This window comes from Emys orbicularis, chromosome 3, assembly GCF_028017835.1.
Source record: "Emys orbicularis isolate rEmyOrb1 chromosome 3, rEmyOrb1.hap1, whole genome shotgun sequence".
Lineage (NCBI taxonomy): Eukaryota > Metazoa > Chordata > Testudines > Emydidae > Emys > Emys orbicularis.
Window position 1 is genome coordinate 76,408,494 of NC_088685.1, and position 27,539 is coordinate 76,436,032.

General features: G+C 39.8%; 1 protein-coding gene across 8 annotated transcripts in view; it reads left to right on the forward strand.

Annotated features, from left to right (window-relative positions):
* KLHL32 (kelch like family member 32) overlaps positions 1 to 27,539 on the forward strand; it is a 134,333-nt gene that overhangs the window by 22,405 nt on the left and 84,389 nt on the right. For 6 of the 8 annotated variants that reach the window (XM_065401320.1, XM_065401321.1, XM_065401327.1 and 3 more), the window contains exon 3: positions 14,740 to 14,847. The exons of the other annotated variants lie outside the window; for them this stretch is intronic. In XM_065401320.1, coding sequence (XP_065257392.1) covers positions 14,740 to 14,847 — 108 coding nt within the window. The remainder of the gene's footprint in view (positions 1 to 14,739; positions 14,848 to 27,539) is intronic. 8 annotated transcript variants of the gene reach the window in all.

Below are 27,539 nucleotides of genomic sequence, written 5' to 3' on the forward strand. Positions count from 1 at the left end.
CTCCCATTGGCCGCGGTTCACCGCTCCAGGCCAATGGGGGCGGCGGGAAGCAGTGCGGGCTGAGGGATGTTAGATCATACAAACTATGAACTACCTAAAACAGAGAGGGGAATAAAACTGAAGGGGAACACCAGAGCATAGACATAAATGTATGTACTGTGGAAAGCAAGCATAAACAAAATATAGTACTTACAAAATGAAGGTACTAAATTTTTTAAATAAAAAAGACCAGTCTAGGTAGTCACTGTGAAAGTGTGGAGGATAGTTAAAAAATCTACAGTGCTGATTCTGCTCACCTAAAAAAAGTTATAAAAACTACTTTCCACAGTATGTGATTTTACAATCTAAATTAAGGAAAAGCTTGGCATGGTAGGGAATTGTGAGTAACAGTTAACTTGCTAGAAAGTCAGAACAAATGTACAGTTGTTTTGTGCACCAGCATATTTTTGGTGGTGTTTGATTATAGTAACCATTTATGAAGATCTCTCACGTTCTTGGGATAACTTTTGTAAATTACGTGGTAAAAAGTATGCAATGTTATTGAAAGCTTGTCTTTCTGATCAACAGAAGTTGGTCCAATAAAAGATATCTCACTTCTCATGGTAAAAATAATGGCATTACACCATCTCTAACACATGTGTCTGCCAAACAAGTTATCCAGCTACTGTCCAATTGTACTGCCTATGGAGTTATTCATCTGTGAGGAGAGGGCTAAGTGTGGCAGGAAGGCATATATATGTATTGGTTAACTTGTGCCAGCGAAGACCGAGAACCTTCCTGCTTAGATTGCTTTGGCCAGGATGTATGTGTGTTATAGAGTATACTGTGACATTGTTTTGCTGGAAAAATAGCGGACACAGTTTTCAACAGAGAACTTATCTTCTCTGAAAATAGAGAAGTTGAGCATCAGGGCTGACATATTAAGTTCATATCTTCCTGTTGGATATTCACTTTTTGTGTATGTTGTAGTGAAAGACATGGAGAAAGCACCCACATTCACATTATACCAACTTTCCATTCTCTCTGTCTACGCTGATTGTGAGGAAAAGGTTCTGAAATACTTACACGCTTCAAGACCGTAAGTGTCAGGTTTCTGGCCTTCCAGACAAGGATAACACTGGAGATTATCCAGGGCAGGTTGGGTGACATCTGTCACAGCAGGATCGAAGTGGCAATCAGCATCAAAGATGTGGGAGTGGACTAAAGTGACTTAAATTGTCTCATAGGTGGGGTTGAGCAGAACAACAGAATTGGCCTTAATTCAAAGCATATTAACACCAATGGAGTGAAATACTTTATGGAAGTAATTGCACTCTTAGGCTTGGTCTACACTTACCCCCCAATTCGAACTAAGGTACGCAACTTCAGCTACGTCGAAGTACCTTAGTTCGAACTTACCTCGGTCCACACGCGGCAGGCAGGCTCCCCCGTCGACGCCGCGGTTCCCCCGTCGACGCCGCGGTACTCCTCTCGTCTAGCTGGAGTACCGCAGTCGACGGCGATCACTTCCTGGTTCGACTTATCGCGTCCAGACAAGATGCGATAAGTCGAACCCAGAACTTCGATTCCCAGCCGCCGAACTAGCGGCTGGGTGTAGACATACCCTTAGGAAGTGTCTCAGGAGAGCATACAGAAAACTAGATTTATTTTTTATTTATTAGTATTATCATAGCACCCAGGAACCCTAGTCATATTCCAGTAGTGACCAGAAGCCCCTGTTCTAAGCACTAGATGGACACATAGTAACAGATAGTCCTTGCCATGAAGAGTTTATAATCTAAATAAATAAGAGAGGATTATTATCCCCATTTTGCAGATGGGGAAGTGAGGCACAAAGGTTAGTTGATTTTCCCAGGATCACACAGGGAGTCTATGGGAGAGTGGGGAACTGAATGCAGGTCTCCTGAATCCCAGTTTTGTGCCTTAATTATGGAGAGGACTTGTGGTTAACATGCATATATTTTGATGGTGATGATGCCGTTGAAAATGTCTCGCTTGCAGAACCATCCAACTAGTCAGTGTTGATCTCTTCTACTTGAATAGACAAAATTGCATTCACTGGCACATTTTTATCTTGAAGAATGCAAAGAAACTCATTTTCAGTAGTTCTTGTGATAAGGCTGAATCATTCTTAACTTGCTGCTTAAGAACTATAGTCAAAATTTGTATTTTTATTTTCTGTTCTGTCCCATTACTTCAGTTCATTCAATCACTTGTTTCTTTACACTTCCTTCAAGTTGAGGCATGTTGAGTCAGATACATTCATACATCCACTGATGTTTGATCATTTCTAATCACCAATCCTGTTTGCAGTATTGATCAGCAGCTTTCACATTTACTACAGTTAGAATGAGAAGCAGCCACCAAGTGAAATCACCACTAAAAATGGAAAATAAGATAAGTGAGTCAGCATTGTAGAGAGAACCATGTTATCGGTTGCCTTTCTCACTTTCTAGAAGTTTCTATGTTCTAGAAAATGTAGTCCTCCCCTAAAAGGGTCACAGTTCCAACCACTCCTCTCTCTTTAATAGGTATAATCAACTGTCATTAAACTTTGGTTATTCCCTCTCTCTCCAATCACCAATGATTCTACTTATTTCCCCTCAGGCTTCCACACAATTCTAATACCATATTACTTCCCAATAAGTATAACCAGTTTCTTGCTGATCTCATCACTTTCCTGTTAATATTTTAAAATAAAGTTTTAAACAAGGATTGAAATAAAAATGTTTGATTCTAAATATCAAAAATCTTTCAAAAATGTTATGTCCTTGTAAATAATTTGGAGTGACGTAGAAGTTAAAAAATGAAAACTCACAGAAAAAAACCCCATTAAAACCCATTAAAAAGTAAATAGGTTGTTTTTTTTCTAAAATAAAAACAAAATTGTTTTTTCACAACCCTAATTTAGTGGATTAGATGCAGGTTTGTGTGTGGGTTTTTTTAAACCTGTCCATTTGATCTTATATTGATTTTAACAATCCTCTGAGCCAATGTACATGCCATAATTCTATTCATCTTAAAAAAGAACTCTGACTCACATAGAATTAGCTCACACATTTGGCTGATGCAAACTGCTGCATAAATTGATAGTCAATTTAATTAGTTTGTGATGATTTAGTATCTGATATGCAAGACACAGCTGAGAGAATAATGTATACAAACAGGGATGAACCTGATATTATCACAGACATTGGACATCTGCTGCTTTGATTCTTTTGAATGAATATGCGGAAAAGTAATTCCAAGGCAGACAGGAATGTGGCATCCCATCACTTATGGCAGTGAATGAAATTGCATCTTCTGGGCACTTGGACATTGATTTCTTATTTCTTCTTCCCTGGACTCTGTTTTTAAACCTGCACATTTTGAAAGAGTCTGTTAAATGTGGTTGCAGAAGCTGCCTTCTGTTTGCTGCACTGCTGCATTGATCAAATCAATGGGCCAAATTTTCCACTGCTTTGTATCTTATGTAGTGGCTTATACCTATGCAAAGTGTTGCTAAACATTACTTTTCTGATTTGGTAGCATTTACATCCATTTTGTGCTCACCTTGTATATTTGTAAGTTGCTACATAAGGTAAGGCACTGGAAAATTAGGCCTAATGTCTGTCCAGATGGACGTTCTGCTGTATGTAGGTTCTTATATCCGGTCCATCAGTGTGATACCTCTGCTCCTCATCATCCTTGTTCAGCTCTATATACAATTCTAAGCTCTGATCTTACTTTCTATTCTGTATGTGGGGGGGGGGGGGGGGAGGCTGATGTGCGAAGATCTGTTTGGCTGGAGTGCTGAGGCTCCTGGAAGGGCAGACAAAGGAAGCTGCACACTACATCTGCATGTGTTATGCTGTGTACTAATCACCAGCCCTAGGTTGGTCAAGTTGCTTGGGGTCAAATTTTTAAGTGTCTACTAATTTTGAATGCATCAACATTTAGGTGGCACCTATGGCTTGATTGTGGCAACTTCTGATATTTTGGGCTTGATTTTCAGAGGTGCTGGGTACCCACCACTCCCAGTGGAGTCAACAGCAATTGTAGGAGCTCACGACCTTTGAAAATACCTTAGTTTGTGCACCCAGAAACTGAGAACCACAATTATGGAAGACCTCTGAAAATTGAGGCTTTTACCCCTTTTGTACTTCAGTTTCTCCATGGGCGGCTTGTGACTCCTGCATTTGGGGAGGCTGGGTATGAGCCCCGGAAGCTTCCTAGAACTGGAGGGGGCCACTGGCTCCCAGACCGTGGCCCCACCCCCTGCTCTGCCCTGAGGCTTGCTTCCACTCGCCTCCCCCCCGAGTCCTCTGCCGCCCACTCCTCTCAACCCCCCCCCGAGACCCTCCACCCACTCTTCTTGGCCCCCCCGCTTGCGCCTCTTCTCCCTCCCCCCCAGTCTGTCAGCCAACAGCTTCTCAGCGGGTTGGGGGGAGGGTCTTGGGGAGGAAGGTGTGAAGAGGCACAAGTGGCAGGTGGTGGGGGGTCGTGGGAGGAAGCAGCATGAGGGCAGGCCTCAGGGGGGAAGAGGCGGGGCAGGAAGAGAAGCAGCATGGGTGGGGACACAGGAAAAAGGATGAATGGGAATGGGGCCTTGGGGTGCAACATAGTTGGGGCTACTGCCCGGGCACTCTTTCAGCGGCGGCGCTCCAAAGGCGGCAGACTGGCATGCCTCCAGAGGGAGATGCATCACATTCTCTTTTGGGAGGCTTAGCCTCCCCTGGCCTCTTACACCTGCAACCCATGAGTTTCTCAATCTGTAAAATGGGGATTAGACAGTCTACATACATAGATGAGGTGTATGTTTAATTAGCCATTGTTTTTACAGTTCTTTGGACATAATCGCTGAGCATTATTCTATTCTAACAGTATTATACTGATATGTATGTACAGATCTAAGGATTTCATAAGGCAATTTTTTTTTTTAAAAGTTGCTATAATTTATTCCTCCTTAACTACATCGTTTTGTGAACGTAAACAAATAATAAATGGCAGGTAACAGGAAAGAACCATTGAAAACTGACTGAATTACTGTAAATTATTTAATCAAAATTATCAGACTAAACTTTCTTTTAACAATTTTTCTAACCTCAGTCTTCAACACAGAACACTTAATTGTAGCCGATACTTTAAGAACAGGAAAAAGTGTAATGGAAATATAATTATTGTGCTGATACATCTAAGTGGTTCCCCCCCAGGAGTGGACTCTCGTGTTTTTAGACTGCTCTTAAAATTCAGTGTAGTTCTTGAGAGAACTATACTAGATGAATCAAAAATCCTGTTCGCTGCTTTATTTCAGATTCCTCTGCTGGCATAAAAGCTTTTGCAATACATTTTCGTGAAGAAAATTTGCATTTGTAGAAAAGTGTGAAGTTTGCTACTCTCAAATAGAATTATTTAAAATGGCTATCGAGAGTATGCTTATCAGAAGGATTATGTCCTTTCTTTCTTTTTCCTATTTGAAAATAATCATTTTCTCTTTCCCGTTCCCTATTCCATATCAGGTTAAATTCAGAGCTCAAATTGAGAAAGAAGGGAGGATGGATTTTTCTGTGCTCTTTTTAGAGCAGATGCAATTTTATCTATTTGTTTTTTAAGTAGGTACCAACAAGCCTGTAAAAAGTGAATGAGACACTTGGATAGTATGAATTTTCATTGTTAGTGTGAAAGCAGATGTATAACGTATTATGGGTGGGAGGGGGAAGTTACTGCAAATCCAGACAAGTTGGAAAAATGTTTATCTTGCACTTAAGTTTTGCTGTGCAGTATTTCAAACTTTTCAATAATATTTTACTGTCACCCTCTCAAGTCAGTATGCTGAAAGAGAGCTTTGCTATACACATTTCCATCAATAAAAATAGTTCACAGGGCAGTTGTCTCCTAGCTGTATTTCCTAAATAGGTATGTCTTATCTGGAACAGGATAATATCTGCAAGCAGATTGCTGACTTCCTTTGAATAGTAACAAAGGTGGGGCAACAAAAATGGCTGGTGAGGCACATAGCTGCTAAAAATGCTCTGATCTCTGGTGAAACCATTTGTGAATGAAGACATGTTTAATAACTAGGGCTGGCTCCAGGCACCAGCGCAGCATGTCTGGGTCTTCGGTGGCAATTCGGCGGCGGGTCCCTCTGTCCCTCTCGGAGGGAAGGACCGGCTGCCGAATTGCCGCCGAAGAATGAAGTGGCGCGGTAGAGCTGCCACTAAAGTGCCGCCGATCGCGGCTTTCCCCCTTCGCCGCTTGGGGCAGCAAAAAAGCTGGAGACGGCCCTGTTAATAACTGGATTTTTTTTCTCTCTTTCCACATTCTGGCCATTGGATGATATTTTCTTTTCATTCAGGATTTATTTTTTGTTTGGGTAAACAAACTATGACCCTGCTCAGCAAAGACAAACAAATACCTAATTTTATGCAGTATTAATACTCTCATTGACTGAGTGGAAGGGGGGGGTAGCAGAACAGCGACTGAAAAGATGAAACTGAGAGGACAGCTGGGTCCACAAAAGCCTCATTTAGGTGGAAGAGAGGGGCGTTCTCCAATATTTTTTGTGCAAGCAAAGTCTGATCAATGATTGTATAGATTTACTTTAAACTTCATTCACTTTTTTAAAAGACTTTGTATACATATATTCAAATCAAACATGGTACAGTTGACTATGAGCTGAGTAAATTTAAGGCAGATTTTGACAATTGTCTAAATATTTAGTATTTAGTTTATATCTTTTCTGTTACTGTGCATCCAGCTGAGATGTCCCCCCCCCCTTTAACTGTACTATGGGGAAAATAAACTGAGATACTAGCACTACATAAAAACAGTATTGATAGACTTACTTAATCTCACAAAACCGAACAATTCAGAGGTGCAGCTGAAATCTGATTTTGACAGTTCATGCTTAACTCACTCCCTAAGTATTGCAAAAGTTTCAAAACAGAATATTATGATCCATATGTGCATACTGTATCTACTATAATATTCAGGCACAGTAGGATGAATTAAGGACTGAGCATCTGCACTGAATTTCAACTGGAATTCTGAACTCCCTTGCTTGTATGGGTCTTTGAGAGGGGATTTCATGCTGGGTTAACCTTTCAATCATATTAGGCTGAGTGTGAAATTTGTTGATGGATGAAAGCACCATGGAAGGATTTACAGGATAAAGCTCTTCTGGGCAGGAGACCACTTTCTTGGGGCCAGTCCATCCCTGTTGAAGGGATTCCCACAGGAACTAAGGACCATCACAAACCTCATCACCTTCCGCACCAAATGCAAGGAGTACTTCTTTGACCTTGCCTTCTCCAAGATAAACAACAGCATGTAGCTTTTAAAAGCTAAAACGAAAGCACCACCAAACCAAAACACTCCACTGTACCCACAGTTCTCACCCTGGAGAGAGTATGAGAGAGAATAAAACACATGTGACAGATGTCAGTCATACTGTTTAATGCACTACTAGAAGACACTCAGATACTACTGTAATGAGAGTGGTATAAGACTCTGGCTCTAAAGCTCAGCAGATCTGGGATCTGTACCAGTTCTGCATAGAGGGTTGAGGGTCTGAAGGTGAGCTGGAGGCCGCTTGTTAATATTCCTACGCGGTCCATATTTATGTTGACCCAGTGGCAATGAACCCCTACACATAGGATGCATGGAACACACTCCTTATTCCAATCCAGGGCTGAAGTCGCAGCCATGGTGTGGCTCTGAAACTGTTCTGCCCCTGCCTGTGAGTCAGATGACGATTACTATTCCCTACACCTCTAATACCACGTAGATCAATATACATAGTCTGTTTATACTATAATTTGTTTTGAGTCTGGGGAAGGGACTTCAGCCAAAAAATTTAAGCTTGTTTAGCTGTACCTATTTTTCATGTCTTTTTTGCGACAGTATTTCTAATAATCATTTCAGATACTTTTATTTAAAGAACATAGGAATTGTTGCACTGCATCAGGCAAGTTGTCCATCTAGTCTAGCATCCTGCATCTGATAGTGACCAGCACCAGGAGCTTCGGAGGAAGGTGCAAAGAATGCCCCAATCCTAGTAGTTGGAGACTGACTACAGCCCTGAAAGATGAGATATTAAACCACTTCCATCATGTATGTTAGCATTGGCTGTTATAACTCTGGATATTCTTGTTATCTAGAATCCCTGTATGACATTCCCAGGGTACAATCTGGGGGACCACTGGACTGCTGTCACCTAATTCTCCAGACCAGGGTGTCTCTTACACTGCTCTGCTTGTGAAAAGCAGCCTCTCCAGGCTCTGCTCACACAGCAAAGTTACATGAATGCTCTCCCAGCCACTCATGAAACAGATACAGGGCAACACTAGCATATTCCTCAGTTCCAGCCTTTCACCGCAGAAATGTACATCTTATACTGTTTATGCCCCCCCCCCCAACAGTGTAAACTCCTTAAAGTCATTGCATCAAAGGGTAATGATTATGCAACAGCTTTTGTTAACCTGAGTAGAGATTCCCCAGACATTTCAACCAAAACCATGCTGGATTTGATAAATAATTAAACAAGTTTCTTAACTAAAGAAAGAGATAAATTTTAAGTGACTATAAGTGTTTAAGGCATAAAAGACAAAATTAGTTACCAAAGAAATAAAGAATAAAACCACAATCTAATTCCTAAACTTTACCAAGCTAAATAAGATTAGAAAGCAAAAAGGTTTCTCTCACCCAAAAGCTTACAGCAGTCCGTGTTACGACCACTCCCCCCAGTCTTCCAAACAAAGAAACATCATTGAACTATCTTGCTCCCTGAGTAGGGGTGGGGGAGGAGAGGTAATGGGGAAGCCATTGTCTCTTATTTTTATATTCTCCTCCTCTGTTTGTCTGTGCCCCTGCAGGGGGTAATCCTTAATCAGTGTGTGGCCTACTTGAGATTCGAAGTATCTTCCACGTGAATTGTATATTTCTTGTTCATACCTTCTGTGTATGTGAGGGATGATATTCAAATCTTTGATTTAAAGTACCCTCTGACAGTGAATGGTTGCCTCAGTAGTTAATAGTTTTCTAACTGTGGTCAGTCCTTTGTTGACACTGGGGAGCTAGTCTGTGAATGTTCCCCAGAATTACAACATGTTTCAGTAACAAACATATAGCAAAATCTTTTAACTCCATATACAATATTGGTACACACATTTTAACAGGATAATGATGCTCAACAGATTATGGCTTTTCAAATGATACCTCACAAGGCATACTTAGTAAAAACAAAAAAAAACATACCATAACCATATACAAGTGGTGAACATGGGGTACAGGGTGTCACACCTTGTAAAATCCCTTTCTGACTCTTATTGGCCTCAACAGCATCTTGTCACAGTGAGTTCCACAGTTCAGTGGTTCATTGCATGAAAAAGTATTTCCTTGCATCAGCTTTTGAATTTGCCATCTTTTTTAATTTCATTGAATGTTCTCTTGTTTTTGTGTTAGGAGACAGGAAACTTCTGTTCTCCCTATGTACCTTCTCCAGACCATTTATTATTTTACATACTGTTATCTCGTCCTTTCTTTTTCATCTCCTCTCTAAGGTAAACAATCCGGATTGTTTCAATCTCTCTTCAGATGAGAATTTTTCCCTGCCCCAATCATAATTGTCACCCTTCCCTGAACCCCCTCTAGTGCTGTGATCTCCTTTTTGAGATGGGGATGATCAGCACTGCACACAGTATTCTAGAGGAGGCTGCACCATTGTTTTAGATAAAGGCATATAATAATATGGAGAATATTTACCATACTATTCTTTATGCAACCTTGCATTCCTCATGCAATCTTGTTTTCTTTTTTGACAACAGCAACAAGCTCTTATATTGCTATATTTGAAACAGTGTAGTCACTGGCAACACACTCTGATGTGATATTGACTCTGTAGTGAGCTTAAGTAGAGGGGGAATATGGGCTGTGGGGAAATAGGTTCTCCCCCCCCCCCGCCAATACAAAATATCTGTAATTCGAGCAAAATCCTTTTCTCATCAAAGTCAATGGGAGTTTTGCCATTGAATTTAGTGAGACCAGGATTTGGCCCTAGTAGGAAAGAAAGTACAGATAATCAGCCAAGTAAATTGTATCTGGTATAAATAATTGCTGCTTTTTTGCCAATATAACAATATATCCTTTATGTAACTTCAGAATAGTTTGTTAAAGTGTTTGCACTGGTGTTTCTGAGCTTTGAAATATAATTTAATAATAATAGGGAACTTCTGGAAACTTCCTTCCAACTTCAGGCCAGATCCTCAGCTGGAATAAACCAGCATAGTTACATCAAAGCCAGTGCAGCTATGCCGACTACAATGGGTGAAGATCTAGCTCTGCATATCTTAAATGAGTTCCATATCGTTGCTGTTACTTTTCTGTTCCACAGTTCCACACTTCATACTAACAGGTTTCAGAGTAGCAGCCGTGTTAGTCTGTATCCGCAAAAAGAACAGGAGTTCTTGTGGCACCTTAGAGACTAACAAATTTATTAGAGCATAAGCTTGCATCCGAAGAAGTGGGCTGTAGCCCACGAAAGCTTATGCTCTAATAAATTTGTTAGTCTCTAAGGTGCCACAGTTACTTCATACTAAGTAAACAGGTAGTCAGCACTGCAACAATGCCTGGTGCTAGAACAGTAATTTACACTTTATAATAAATAATAGTTGATGCACAAATCATTTTCCACCATATCATTAGCAATAATGTGGATTTGCACATGCATAGCCAATTTTGAATAGCACTCTTTTCCTGCTTGCACTGAGGCAGAATAAGCTCTGTAACTGTGCTTTAGTTTAAATTCTGTATCATCAATATGTTTTAATTAAATCTAATGACATGTATATCATTTGAATATATGAAAATGTAAATACTTGGTTGTGGTGTAGTGTTTGGAATGTGAATTCTTTCTTTGAAGTGCAGAAGTTTAGCAAAATAACATCAGAACCCCGCTAGCCCTGACATTTGCGAGCAGCAGTTGGTGTTAATCTTTTTTTCCCCCTAATTTTTTATTAGATTCACCAACTAAGGCCCTAAATTTAAGAAAAAAATAAGTGGTTTACGATTCAGACAAGGTCTGAGAATAATTAGGATAAAACAGTAAGGAGATAAGTTTGTTCTGTTGAAATTATCTTCTAATGTCTTCTGACAATTGTAGGATAGGATCTAATTGGTGTTTGCTTTCTGACTGAAGAAAATAAAACTTAATAATCATATTTTGTGCATAACAAAACCCACTGCTTTTGAATGACAGGGTATTTATAAATTACCAGTTCAACGTACTTTATTTAGAGATCTGATGTGGGGCACCACACAGCTCAGTGCAATTATTTCCGAAAGGAGTGATGGTTATTCTGAGTCATTTGCTATATTCCACAGGTTATGGACTGCCATTTAAAATGACTTCACTACATGGCATCCTACACCCCATTACAGAATGCTTTTCATCATTTTGGTTAGAGTGCTTTTCATGCTGTGTGAAATCACTCCCTACAAACAGGTTTGCAGTTCATATGTTTGGAAACTGCTACCTTTCTAGTTTTAATGTTTACAGTAACTCAGTTGGGGGGAGGGGGGGCGGCAAGAGATCTGCAGCTAGCCAGGTGAGCTACATATTTCAATATTACATATTGTAGCTATAAAGTGCAGTTCTGACAACACTCTAGGTAAGAGAGTCCAACAGGTCAGACCGAAGGAAAAAGACAGGCCAAGCAGAGAAGAAGTGGTGGGATGTCATAAATGAAGACATGCCAGCATGTGATGTGATAGAGAACATGGCACTGAACAGAGCACATTGGAGGGAGAGGATTCATAATGTGTTATGTGATTAATGCAAGGCAGAAGATTGTAGCTATAACCAGCTCAAGGGTGAGAAATATTGTTGAAATCCAGAATGAAATAGCCATCCTGGCATACCATATACAAATAAATGACAACTGGTATTTTGGGTGACATGCGTGGTAATTAATAAACTACAGTTTTTACTGAGCTGGACAAGTCATTGAATTTTTCAGTTCTGATTTCTTTTCGGTTGGGTAAACTTAGAATGACTATTTCTTACCGTGTTAATGTGATACCTAGTTTAACACATATTCTATTATACTGCCAGTTAGGGAAAACCTTGATAAAATTTCAATTGAAATACAAATTGCAGAAGAGCAGAACGAGTACCTTGATAAATGGCATGTTTGCTTAAATTGGATCACTGCCAGGGAACAAATTCATTTCAGAACAGTTCATTTCAGTGGCAATCAGAACAATGCTTTTGGAAGTGGGGACACATTTTTGGGTGCTTCAATTTTTGTACTGAAACTCCTCAGTCCCAACTGAGATACCATGCACCAGATTTTAGAGGTGCTGAGCTCTTGCGTCTTCCATTGACTTTAGTAGTGATATAAGGGGCTATAGAGTTGGGACCTGCAGACCCACTGATGGGGGTGGGAAATTCATGTAGCCCCATGAATGGCCCCTCTGAATCCTGCCCTAGTGTTTTTCTCTCACTAGCTACACTAGCATTTGGATTGCAATGACCCCTGCTCAGCAGCATGTGGAAGGGAGAGAGACAATAGGAGAACTCAGTATGAGCCCTAAAAAAAGGCTGATATTTGGGGATGTGAGGGTCTTGAGGCTAGTTATGGGGAGATATTAGCTAGGATGGTAGGCTCAGGAGCTCCTCGACCTCTTCAATAACTTCTTGGCTGTCACTCAGACAAGAAGAGCTCACCCTCCACACCAGGTGCCTCCCATCATGTCACTCCCACTGCCATATATGATTGACACATGCAACCTGGAAATCAGCTCGAGTTTTGCCATTGATTTCAATAGGATCAGGATTTCACCCTTTGGAGTCCATCTCAAAGAGAAGGTGTGGGCCTGGGTGGCTCTCTGCAGTAGCTGATAAGTGAATGTTTCTGCTTCAACACTCAATTAGTGGTCTGCGGCTTCAGTCACATCCCTAGCCACACCACTCAAATAGCCAGTACGAGGCAGATTGCAGTTTATTTGACAATCCAAAATGGTGCTGCATAAACATAAGAACTGCCCTACTGGAGTAAGACCAGTGGTCCACCTAGCCCAGTATCTTGCCTCCAACAGTGGCCAGTAACAGAACTTCAGGAGGAATGTACAGAATGGGGCAGTTGGAGTGATCCACCCATCTTCCCCTCCCAGCTTCTTGAATCTTGGCTAATAGCCATTGATGGACATGAATAAAGACAGGTTACATGGATCAGGCTTGGGGAAGGGAAGATAGTATGAGTTGGAGCAAATAATGTGTTACGCAAGGGCTAATTGTTGCCCTCATATATGTACATGCCAAAGTTAATGAGATTTAGACATATGTATCTGAAGGTAGAACTAGGCCTAATAAAAATATTTTTATTAATTATCACAACATTTGAAATGTCTGTTCTTAGTGTCTTTGGAAGCTTGAAAGTATTCAAAAAGTGGGGAAGGAAACCATTAAGGGAGGAAAATAATTTTGAAACAGCAAATTTCAGTTTCTAATTTAAGAGGAAGTTCACATTGTTTTAAGGGAAGGGATTGACACTGTCTACAACTCAATGACATTCTGTGCAAATATTAAAAATGAACTCTGATGAGGTCATTTTCAGTTTTTAGATCTTAAGTACCAAATCATGTTGGGAGAGAATGATCTTAAACCAAATAGGCCATGCAAGTTTGGCCTGTCAAGTCTAGCATCCTTCCTCAGTCAGCAAACTATGCCTTGGAGGAAGGTGGGAGAGAAAGGAAACCGAGATCATGTGCCCTGGTCAATTATGCAGTACTGTCCAGCAGCCAGCTACAAACTTTGTGAAGTATTTCTTTTTATTTGCCTTAAGTTTGTCACTATTGACAAATGACTGAGTTTATTGACTCATTCCATTTTCTGGGGAGCGTAAAAATGGGGCCTAACAGGTCTGCATCCATACATATGTGGCCTTGCTCTTAATGTACTTTAATATTTTGTGTACCTTAATATCGGTAGATGACTGTTCTTCATGTTACCTCTTTGCCTTTTTTATTTCTAATTTCCTGGCATTCTTTTGTGCTATTTGGGTAGGATTACCACTTCTTAAAAAGATGCTTTAACTGTCTTAATACACTAATTTACTTCTTCAAATAACCATGGAGGGTTTACCTTGCCCTTTTTAAATCTTTAAATATTTTATAGACCTACAAGTCTAATTTACTGTTCTAGTGGTTTTTGATTAGAATGATTTTTCAGGGTCCAAGTTGCCCACTTACACTGAATAGTACCATACTATGTGAGTGGTCCCATTGGTTTTAGTGGAATTACTTGCATAGTAAAGTATTACTCAGTGTAAAGCTTTCAGAATTGGATCTTGTTGGATTAGTTGCAGTTTTTCTCTTCAGGGATATGTCTTTGCACTTCTTTATCAGTGAAACAGCTCAGTTGCTAACCTACTTACTGAGGGGGAGTCAAAGGAAACCATAATAATGAAAACTTGGTATAGATCTTATCAGTGCTTATTTTATGCCAGGGCTGAGCCCCGGCACCTCTAGGCTTGGCAGTTCATATCTCTGGCACATCTGGGCTTGCTGCATCAGTTATAAATGTAAAAAAATTGCTTGAGCCCTGGCACCTCAATAGTAGTCATGGTGCTATGGAGGTGTTTTACCTGGAGAATAGCAAGGGGTGGTTAGGTAGCAAAAATCAACAGTGTTCATCTGAAACTTCTCATGTTTCTCCCTCGATCTCATTTTTAATGTCTGCAAATGTTTCTTTTCTCTTCTTAGGCAATGTTCAGTCTCTGTATGGTTGAGAGTGGAGCTGATGAAGTGAATTTGCATGGTGTCACAAGCCTAGGTTTAAAGCAGGCCCTGGACTTTGCATACACTGGACAGGTATTGTACAATTCTTCAAATTCAAACACATAAATCAAAAAATAAAATCATTCTTGCTACTATAGAAACTAATGCTAAGTGTCAGCTATACAAGTTTAAATTTGATATTATTAATCTTCCGCACTTGCAAAGCATGAAGTTTTTGGGCATGTCAATACAAAAATTAATGGACTTTACTTTGGAGTGGATATTATTTTCTGGAATGCTAATGGGAATGGGGTAAGTTTAGAAGATAAATAAAGAACAAGTTAAAAATCACTTAGAAAAGTTAGATGCCTGCAAGTCACCAGGGCCTGATGAAATGCATCCTAGAATACTCAAGGAGCTAATAGAGGAGGTATCTGAGCCTCTAGCTATTATCTTTGGAAAATCATGGGAGACAGGAGAGATTCCAGAAGACTGGAAAAAGGCACTATATTTGCCCATCTGTAAAAAGAGAAATAAAAACAACCCAGGAGACTACAGACCAGTCAGTTTAACTTCTGTGCCAGGGAAGATAATGGAGCAAGTAATTAAGGAAATCATGTGCAAACACTTGGAAGGTGGTAAGGTGGAAGGGAATAGCCAGCATGGATTTGTAAAGAACAAATCATGTCAAACCAATCTGATAGCTTTCTTTGATAGGATAACGAGTCTTGTTGATAAGGGAGAAGTGGTGGATGTGGTATACCTAGACTTTAGTAAGGCATTTGATATGGTCTCGCACGATATTCATATCAATAAACTAGGCAAATACAACTTAGATGGGGCTACTATAAGGTGGGTGCATAACTGGCTGGATAACCGTACTCAGAGAGTTGTTATTAATGGTTCCCAATCCTGCTGGAAAGGTATAACGAGTGGGGTTCCGCAGGGGTCGGTTTTGGGACCGGCTCTGTTCAATATCTTCATCAACAACTTGGATATTGGCATAGAAAGTACGCTTATTAAGTTTGCAGATGATACCAAACTGGGAGGGATTGCAACTGCTTTGGAGGATAGGGTCATAATTCAAAATGATCTGGACAAATTGGAGAAATGGTCTGAGGTAAACAGGATGAAGTTTAACAAAGACAAATGCAAAGTGCTCCACTTAGGAAGGAACAATCAGTTTCACACATACAGAATGGGAAGAGACTGTCTAGGAAGGAGTACGGCAGAAAGGGATCTAGGGGTTATAGTGGACCACAAGCTAAATGTGAGTCAACGGTGTGATGCTGTTGCAAAAAAAAGCAAACATGATTCTGGGATGCATTAACAGGTGCGTTGTGAGCAAGACACGAGAAGTCATTCTTCCGCTCTACTCTGTGCTGGTTAGGCCTCAAGTGGAGTATTGTGTCCAGTTCTGGGCACCGCATTTCAAGAAAGATGTGGAGAAATTGGAGAGGGTCCAGAGAAGAGCAACAAGAATGATTAAAGGTCTTGAGAACATGACCTATGAAGGAAGGCTGAAAGAATTGGGTTTGTTTAGTTTGGAAAAGAGAAGACTGAGAGGGGACATGATAGCAGTTTTCAGGTATCTAAAAGGGTGTCATAAGGAGGAGGGAGAAAACTTGTTCTCCTTAGCCTCTAAGGATAGAACAAGAAGCAATGGGCTTAAACTGCAGCAAGGGAGGTTTAGGTTGGACATTAGGAAAAAGTTCCTAACTGTCAGGGTGGTTAAACACTGGAATAAACTGCCTAGGGAGGTTGTGGAATCTCCATCTCTGGAGATCATTAAGAGTAGGTTAGATAAATGTCTATCCGGGATGGTCTAGACAGTATTTGGTCCTGCCATGAGGGCAGGGGATCGACTCGATGACCTCTCGAGGTCCCTTCCAGTCCTAGAATCTAAGAATCTATGAATCCATATAAAACAGAAAAATCTCTTTATCCTAGTAGTTCTGAAATCCTAGAATCCCAAAAATGTAGGGTTAGAAGGGATCTCAAGAGGTCATCTAGTTTAGCCCCCTGCACTGAGGCAGGACCAACTATGCCTAGACCATTCTGACAGGTTTTTGTCTAACCCAGTGGTTCTCAAACTGTAGGTTGGGACTCCAAATGGGGTCGCCATGGCTGGCTTAGACTTGCTGGGGCTCAGGGCTGAAACCCCAGCCCCACTGCCCAGGGCCGAAGCCCGAGGGCTTCAGCCCTGGGTGGCAGGGCTCAGGTTGCAGGCCCCTTGCCTGGGGCTGAAGCCCTTGAGCGTCAGCTTTGGCCCCTCTGCCCAGAGCAGTGAGGCTCCGGATTTGGTCCTCCCACCCAGGACAGTGGGGCTTGAGCAGGCTCAGATGTATTTATAGAACCTCTTCTTATTGGCTTTTATATCCCTTTGCTAGGTGTAACTCATTTTGTGTCTTAGCCTTTGTAAGTTTGTCCCTCATACTTGTGCTATTCATTTGTATTAGCAATTAGTCTCTGTTTCCACTTTTTGTAGGATTCCTTTTAGATTTTTCAGGTATTAAAGAGGTCTTAATGAAGCCATATTGGCTTCAGATTATTCTATGTTTACTTCCCATTGGGATAGTTTGCTGGTGTGCCTTTAATATTAACTCTTTGAGAAACTATCAGCTCTCCTGAGCTCCTTTATCGTTTAGATTCTCTCCCCCGCCCCCCCCCCCCCCCCCCCATGGAACCCTTCATACCAGTTATCTGAGTTTAAGGTAATCTTTATTGAAATCCAGTAGATGTGATCTATCTTGATATTAATAAGGCTTTTGAGACAGTCTCACATGACATTCTCATAAGCAAATTATGAAATATGGTCTAGATTAATTTATATAAGGTGGTTGCATCACTTTTTGTCATGATGGCTTGAGCCAATGATGGTCCATAGAGCACTCGGTGGTGGTCTGCAGAAAGCTGGCTGATCACATGATTTTAATCTTCACGATATCCATCTGCTATATCCTATTTAAAAAATGGGAAAAAAATACACTAAAGACTTTCCTGATAATAAATCTTCCTGGAAGCACTTGTTGTAGATGCCACAGATGTTAAGTTCACTAATCGCAGCAGGAGGTGATCCCTGAGACAGTCTCTCTGCTAAGATGTGGTCCACACTCTGAAAAGTTTGGGAGCCTTGATCTATCTGAAATGACTTTTTATGGTACTAAATTTCTATTTAATGTTGATGGAAACAGGATGCATACCACCTAACATTATCAGGATAAAAACAAACCCCTTCTGAATGTAGAAAGGTGATGATAAAACAAAAAGCTATGTCCCAGACCAGTGACCTTAAGTACTTGACCTATAAATTAAAGTTCCTAATCCGTGCTTCTGCAAATGACATTTCTGTCTCTGAAAGTTGCTGGAAGACATTTTTGTCTGCTCCTTAATTGCTAAGAATATTCAGTTTTTAATCCAGTTACCTTGGGTTTGTTACTGTTTTGTTTTTTAAAAACTAGTTTTAAAATACCATGTGACATTCCAAGTCTTAGGGTATGTCTACACTAGGTCTGGAAGGTGTAAATTTCACTTTGAGGAAATATACACGCTCTAGGTCTGATTGAGCTAATGTGCTAAAAATAGATGAGCAGCGTCCCTAAATACAATCCTGCCCTAGATCAGTGTTTTTCAACCTTTTTTTGGGCAAAGGCACACTTGTTTCATGAAAAAAATCACGAGGCACACCACCATTAGAAAATGTTAAAAAATTTAACTCTGTGCCTATATTGACTATATATAAAGTAATTCTCTTGAATAGGAATCAAATAAACACAAAGAAAGTATTTTATAATTACTTTATTATGAAATAGTAAGTAAACAGAAATATGAAAAATTATAAAATACTTTATTCAGTGCGCAACCTGGGCCTGTTTGGCTGAACACAAAGCTGATATTCTGGCTGGAATCGAAGAAAGACACACACGTAGCTCTTCGTCAACAGCTCTCAGTCTCTCTCTGTATTTAGTTTTTATAGCAATCATGCTTGAAAAGCTCATCTCACACAGATATGTAGTGGAAAATGGGAGCAATGTCAAAATAGCTTTGTTTGCCAGAAGGGGGAACTCCTTGGCAGTATTTTTTTCCCACGGCACACCAGGCAACATCTCGCGGCACACTAGTGTGCCGCGGAACAGTGGTTGAAAAACACTGCCCTAGATTATAGGTACATACTCGGGGAAGCTAGCCCCTCATGCTGCCACAGCTACATTTTCATATTTAGTGGGCTAACTAGATCAGAATTAGTGCAAGTACGTCTCCTTCAGCTAGAATTTACAGCTCCAGTGTAGACATTCCCTTAGACTGGAATCTTTTAGTAGACTTTGTTGGGCTTGATTATTCACTCTCTTACAGCAGCACAAATTTGATTTAAATTATGTTACTCCTGATTTCAATGGAGAATTAGATCCTTTGTCCCCCCTCCCCGCCTCCTTTTATAAACTGAATATGCCCAGTTTTTAAAATCTAATCTCACAAACTCTTTGTCACTCACATTGTTCATCTTTGTGCTTTCCAATTTGTCAGTTTTACTTTAAATGTGGAGACCAAAGCTGCGCCAACTCTAAACTGTTAGGTACCATGCACAAGAAACTGTTTAAAAAATGTGTATGTTTATTCTTGCAGACATCAGGAATACATAAACTGCTGAATTTTCTCTTATTTATGGAAACTTTGGCTAACCAGAGTATTGCTGGAAATATTGCTTATTTAGTAGATAGATCCCATGGTGAACATTCGCTGTTGTTTAATTTCGAAAAAAGAATCGGTTACCATTTCATTATTGCACAAGGTTGTAAAAATCTAATTAATATATCTGCTTCCAAAATGTGGTTAGATTATATACCCATAATTTCTGTATAAATAAATAATTAAACAAATAAATAAAGAGAAAATTAAATTCTGAAGGCAGAAAATGTGTTTGAATTGATTTTAGAAAAGTTGTTTTCTTTGTCACCAAGCCAAGTGGCACAGACAACAAAGAAGTAAACAAATTAATTTTGGTTTTATAGACTAACTCTCTGTCAGTTTGAAGAATATAAAAATTCTTCAAAGAAGTTTTCCCTCTGCCATATATAAGAAGGGTAGAAATTCAGCCATTGTTCAGCAGTGCCTTTTGCTGTATGTATCCTGAAAGCATGTCATGCGTACTCATTTTGTTCTTCCTTCAAGCTAAGTATTCTTGAATTCCTTAATAAAATGGAAGGGTTTTTTTTAAATGCTTTTCTTTCTCGTGCTACTAGTGAAGAATGTATTATTTTGTATGACAGTGAAAATATGCCAACCCAGAGGAGAAAGTATGATTTAATGGTTAAAACTTTCTTGTCAATGAACCAGGAATTCCAGGTTCTGTTACTGCACTGGCTCATTTAATGAAGCCTATTTTCAAAATTATCCTTCAAAGCATTTTGCGTGTCCAATTTCAGACATATCATGCCTTATTTTCATAGCGGCCAAGCATCTCCAACTGCAGTTGAAGTCAGTGAAGGCAGTAGATGCTTACTTTCCCTCAAAGCGGGGCCCTTGCTCTCTAAACTGGGATACCTCAAAATTACCAGGCACTGCTGAAAATCTGGCTCTACGCTTTTTTGTGCCTGAGGTTTCCCATCTATTAAATGGAGATAATAATACTCACCTATCTCTGAATGGTATTCAGAGTCTTTATTAACTAATGTTCATAAATCACTTTGAGAGCCTCAGATGAAAGCACCTATATAAGTGCAAAGCATTATTTTTATTATTCTGAAATATACTGATGATATAATTTATTAAATTGTGCCAGTGATTAAAAGATACCAGCATACTTTCTTCGGTTTTTGAATAAGATCTACAAGAGCTTCCCCAGGGTGACATGATGTCTACAATCCTCTATTGAAAAATAGGTGCCTTCCAGTTTTGCAGCCTTGATCCTGCAAACTCTTACTCTTGTGAGCTATTTTACATATGAGTTGGCCTGGTAAATTAACTGGTACTATTCACGTGTGTAAAGTTGCTCATGCGTGAAAGTGTTTGCAGGATTGGGGCCTATGTTCTCCTCTCTGTATCAGACCTACCAAATGCTAATATGAAAGTGTAAACAAATAAGAAGTGCCATTGAAGAGTAGTATTAATCATGTTTTCATAAATATAGCTCAGACAATGATATGCAGTCTCAGAACTACAGAGACAATATGATGTTTCCCTAATGTGTTTTTAATGCTTTCCGTTGTGAACTGATCTTTATTAATAGATTCAAGGGACGATTGTGATCATCTAAGATGACCCACTGTATAACACAGGCCATAGAACTTCCCCAAAATAATTCCTAGAGCATATCTTTTAGAAAAGCTTCCAATCTTTATTTAAAAATTGACAGTGATGGAGAATCCACTACGTCTTTTGGTAAATTGTTCCAGTGGTTGATTACTCTCACCATTAGAAAATTTCGACTATATTTCCAGTCTGAATTTCAGCTTCCAGACATTGGATCATGTTTTAAGTTTCTCTGCTAGATTGCAACAGCAGGTAGGTATTTATAGACTGAAATCAAGTCACCCCTTAACCTACTCTGTTTTAAGCTAAATAGATTTCAACTCACTGATTCCATCACTAGAGGGCATATTTTCGAATCCTTTCTAATGCAAAGTCATTCTCATGGTTTTTCTCTAAATCCTCTCCAATTTATCAACATCCTTCCTGAACTGTGGACATCAGAACTGGTCACAGAGTTCCAGCAGCAGTTGCACCAGTGCCAAATATAGAGGTAAAAAACCCTGTCTCTTCACACTTGAGATTCCCTTGTTTATACATCCCAGGATTGTATTAGCTCTTTTGGCCACAGCATCACACTGGGCGCTCCTGTTTAGATGATTACAACCTCCAAATCATTTTCAGAGTCCCTGCTTCCCAGGATAGAGTCCCCCATCCTGTAACTATGGCCTAAATTCTTTGTTCCTAGATGAATACATATACATTTAGGGATGTATATTTGTTTGTGTCCAGTGTACCAACAATCTAAGATGGCTCTGTATTAGTCACCTGTCATCTTCATTATTTGTGTCCATCTGCAAACTTTATCAGGTTGTTGATAAAAATGTTATATAGCATAAGGCCAGGAACAAATCCCTATGGGACCCCAATAGAAACACACCGGTTGATGGTGACTCCCCATTTACTATTACATGTTGAGACCTATCAGTTAGCCAGCTTTTAACCCATTTTAATGTGTGCCATGTTAATTTTATATTGTTCTAGGTTTTTTGACCAAAATGTCAGGCAGCACCAAGTGAAATGCCTTGTAGACATCTAAGTGTATTACATCAACACTGTTACCTGTTATCAGCCAAACAGATATCAAGTTAGTTTGACAGGGTCTGTTTTTCTTAAGCCTGTGTTGATTGACATTAATTACCCATCTTTTATTCTATATTAATCACTCACTCCATTATCCTGTCCAGGATCGATGTCAGAGTGACAGGCCTATAATTACCCAGGTCATCTCATTTACCCTTTTTAAAATTTTTGTTCCTAATGTACTTTAAAAACTTCTTTTTGTCCTTAACTCTGCTGAGTATAGATTTCTCTTTGTGTCCCTTTGCTGAACATAGATTTCTCCTTGTGTCCCTTTGCTTCCTTTATCAATTTTCTAGAATTCCTAAATTCTGATTTATATTCATTACACTGGTCTACAATTTTTGAGAAGTTGTCTGCTTCAGAGATAAAATGTGCTATTTATTATGTTTTTTGATGTGCTGAATTCAAATATGACAATTAAAACAACTGATTGGCTACTGTTTCTAAGATATTTAAGTTTTTACATTTTATGTCTATGTATATTGTGTAGATAGTAGAGTTTTAATAATAAATTGTAAACCTAGGTCTTTTCATGTGTTTATGGTTGCTTTACATGATAATATTTCACCTGTCCTGTTTATGTAACACTTTAAAAATCAGCAAAAGGGTTATATAAATAAAAATTATTATGAAACAAAAGGCAAAAAACTATTATGTACATAGTTTAGTCCTATTCAGTGTCTACTCAGCGCTTCTTGGCTTGTCTCTTGTATTTATTAAATGGAGCATCTCTTGTCACTGTCCAGCAATAGTCTGCAAGCATTGATGGGCTCCATTTGCCCTGATAGCGTTTCTCCATTGTTGCAATGTCCTGGTGAAATCGCTCGCCGTGCTCGTCGCTCACTGCTCCGCAGTTCGGTGGAAAAAAATCTAGATGAGAGTGCAAAAAATGTATCTTTAGTGACATGTTGCAACCAAGGCTTTTGTATGCCTTGAGGAGGTTTTCCACCAACAACCTGTAGTTGTCTGCCTTGTTGTTTCCGAGAAAATTTATTGCCACTAACTGGAAGGCTTTCCATGCCGTCTTTTCCTTGCCACGCAGTGCATGGTCAAATGCATCATCTCGAAGAAGTTCACGAATCTGAGGACCAACAAAGACACCTTCCTTTATCTTAGCTTCACTTAACCTTGGAAATTTTCCACGGAGGTACTTGAAAGCTGCTTGTGTTTTGTCAATGGCCTTGACAAAGTTCTTCATCAGACCCAGCTTGATGTGTAAGGGTGGTAACAAAATCTTCCTTGATTCAACAAGTGGTGGATGCTGAACACTTTTTCTCCCAGGCTCCAATGACTGTCGGAGTGGCCAATCTTTCTTGATGTAGTGGGAATCTCTGCAAGACTATCCCATTCGCAGAGAAAACAGCAGTACTTTGTGTATCCAGTCTGCAGACCAAGCAAGAGAGCAACAACCTTCAAATCGCCACAAAGCTGCCAGTGATGTTGGTCATAGTTTATGCACCTCAAAAGTTGTTTCATGTTGTCATAGGTTTCCTTCATATGGACTGCATGACCAACTGGAATTGATGGCAAAACATTGCCATTATGCAGTAAAACAGCTTTAAGACTCATCTTCGATGAATCAATGAAAACTCTCCACTCATCTGGATCGTGAATGATGTTGAGGGCTGCCATCACACCATCGATCTTGTTGCAGGCTACAAGATCACCTTCCATGAAGAAGAATGGGACAAGATCCTTTTGACGGTCACGGAACATGGAAACCCTAACATCACCTGCCAGGAGATTCCACTGCTGTAGTCTGGAGCCCAACAGCTCTGCCTTACTCTTGGGTAGTTCCAAATCCCTGACAAGGTCATTCAGTTCACCTTGTGTTATGAGGTGTGGTTCAGAGGAGGAGGATGGGAGAAAATGTGGGTCCTGTGACATTGATGGTTCAGGACCAGAAGTTTCATCCTCTTCCTCTTCCTCGTCTGACTCAAGTGAGAATGATTCTGGTGCATCAGGAACCGGCAATCCTTCTCCGTGGGGTACTGGGCGTATAGCTGATGGAATGTTTGGATAATGCACAGTCCACTTTTTCTTCTTTGACACACCTTTCCCAACTGGAGGCACCATGCAGAAGTAACAATTGCTGGTATGATCTGTTGGCTCTCTCCAAATCATTGGCACTGCAAAAGGCATAGATTTCCTTTTCCTGTTCAACCACTGGCGAAGATTTGTTGCACAAGTGTTGCAGCATATGTGTGGGGCCCACCTCTTGTCCTGATCTCCAATTTTGCAGTCAAAATAAAGGTGATAGGCTTTCTTAACTATAGTGGTTATACTGCGCTTTTGTGATGCAAAAGTCACTTCACCACAAACATAGCAGAAGTTATCTGCACTGTTCACACAAGTACGAGGCATCTCTGCTCACTTTGGCTAAACAGAAATGTGTCCCTTTGCAAAATCAAACACTGACAAATAAGAAAGCACGACACTGTATGATTTCTAGAGCTGATATAGGGCAATTTGTTCAACAGAGTGATGTAAGCTTCATTATGATTGCATCATCCATGACTTCTAGGAATAACATGCGTCATACATGATATGAATTGCATCAATACCAGCTTCAGATTGCATCATTCATTGTTTTGCCTGAAAAGCAAGTACTGTCCAAACCCAGTCATAGATTTATTCATAGATCCAGTCAAAGATGTATTTTAGTCATTTCTGGTTTAAATTGAGATCCCTTCCCTTTATAACTCACTTATGCTCCGCCATTCCCAAGTCCAGGGTCGTATATACTGACCCAACAGCATATCTTGAAAACTAGAGCCAATCAACAATTTGAAGCATCATTTTCGTTCTCAGTGACCCAGAATTAGTAAAGTTTGACTACATTTATTTCAGAAGCATTTTGGCTGTAGAGCAGTGTTATTATCAACTTTCCCTTCCATTTGTTTTGTGTATTTTTTTTATAGCTGCCTTCACTTCCCCTCTAAACCAGGTTGTTTTTTTAAACAACATGGCTTTCCTCAATTTTGGCTTTTTTGGGGGGGGGGCATCTATAAAAGTGCTCCTAAACAATTCCCAGTTATTATTCACATTTTTCTGATTAAATTCTTCCTCACAGCTGATTTGGTCCATAATTGTTTTCAGCTTTGTGAAATTGGCCCTTTCAAAGCGCTAGCTGTGAGTGCCTGTCTCTGTCTATATTTATCTATTACTGGTCTGGTTTTTATTCTACTTGCAAATTATAAATGTGGTGAAGTCAAGATCACAGGTACATAAGCTACCATTAATTTTAAGTTTGGTGATCAGTTTCTCTTTTTTGTCAGACCAGGTCTAATGTAGAATTTCCCGGTGTTGATTGTAACCCTTCTTGAATTAGGAAATTGTCATGTAAAGTGTGAAACCACAGTGCTTATGAGGTGACTCAAATTGTTGGGAGTCTTGATGCTAAGTTGATGGTAAGTTGTTTGAGTATTTTTTGTAATGGAAAATATTACTCTGCGTACCAACCCCCCCAGTAACTTCTCATTACAATCATTGGGATGGTCAAGTGGATAATCTTTCACAAAAAAAGAGTTAAAGGATTGTATGCCAATAAAAACAGAAACAAATATAGAAAGAACAATATGTGACATTTTTGGGATCTCCTAGACCAGTAAGGGATACCATCAGCATCTACCCTATAACCTTGGATGCCTTTATGCTTTGTCTTTGGTTCAGAGCCCTGACACCAGTTACCTGCACACAAGTACAAGGTCTCACCCTGGCTTCCACCAGCCTCGTTACTCATTGCAGGGTGACACCAACAGCCCTTCCTGTCCCAAGTCTCCCCAAATCCATTCACCCTGAGTTCTTAACTACCAGACACTCTGACTTCCCTGAACTCCCTCTGTTCATCATCGCCAAAGGCATGAAACCAGACCCCCAGATACCAGCTTACTTTGATACACACACTCCACAGACTTTGCACACCGGCTCTGGGTAAAAATAAACAAAAGGTTTACTTAGTAGAAAAACCACAGATTCAAAGATAAAATAGTACAGAAAAGCAAATATTTTCTGTATAACTTGTATATGAACATAAGAATGCAACCTCAGGCTTTACACTTTCAAATTCGATAAACTCTCTTTTCTAATACAAGTTACCTATTGCTTCTGATCAGTTTCCTAGCATAACCCCTGCCACAGAAGGGACCCTACATTTCATAGACAAAATCAACCAAATGGCTGGCACTCAGTTTCTGGATGAAGATCTGTTTCAAGCCTCATTTTTAAGAGGGCTTTTCTCTCTCTCTGTCTCTGTCTCCTGGTATGGTGACTAATGGTTATACAGGGTGGGGAAATTCTATCCGGGATGTCATAGGACACGGCTACACTAGAGAGTTTAGAGCGGTGCAGCTGTACCAATGTCGGCTTACCTGCTCCTGCAAGAGGCAGTAGCTATGTCAGTGGGAGAAGCTCTCCCGCCGACATAGCGCTGTCCACACTGGTGCTTATGTCTGTGTAACTTTTGTCACTCGGGGGTGATTTACAGCTAGTATAAGCTGTAGTTTAGACTTACTACTTGTAAGATAGGCTATCTAAACTGGTTTAAGTATTTAATCTTTCATCTGTTTTTCTTTAAATTTTGTAAACCATTCTAAGTTTCATCTGTAAACTGAAATGCTATATAACTAAAAACTTAGCCTTCTTTTCTGGGACCTATATTTGAGACCTCTAGTGGAAATGTTTGGTATTCTATGAAGTTAGCAGTACAGTTCATTGTTTCCAAGATGTTGTTAAAGGTTATTAAAATTAAGAAACTTAATTTGTCATCTGTCTTTGGAAATAGCATGAGAATGCTACCTGAAATTTAAATTTCTGAAGTTCTTTCATCCTCGGGACTGAAATGGAGGGATAAAGAGAGAAATTTAGGCCCCAATGGCGCAGTCAAATACACATGGGCAGACCATGTTTTATCCTAATTACTGATGGAAGATTTTTGGTTTTAAGGGGAAATTGATTTTTCAATAGAATAAATTATAACTTGAGTTTTAATATAACTATTGAGTAAATAATAAAATATTTCTCCCACTTTGGGGCTTTTATTTTTTTTCCTAGAGGGCCTGAGCCTTGATCCTGATCTCATGATTCGGTGGTATAGAATGACCCTGATTCTGTTCTCCTACTAGTTTTACCCCGGTGTAGCTTAACTGACTTCAGTGGAGTTTCTCCTGGCTTAGTACTATCAGGATCAGGCCAATTGTGTGCATAATAATTCTTTGTGTGGTATAATAATTCTTTGTGCCTAAATTTGCTTTGTATCTTCAAAATGCTTTACAAACATTCAGTAATCAATCTTACTAACCATGCAAAGTTGGTCATTAAAATACTATTTTACAGATAGGAACATTGAGACAGAGAGGTCAAATGATTACTCTGAGGCCACAGTATTGTCAGAACCAGGCTTAGAATTCAGGAATACCTGACTTGCAGTCCTGTGTCCAGATCCCTAAACCATGCTC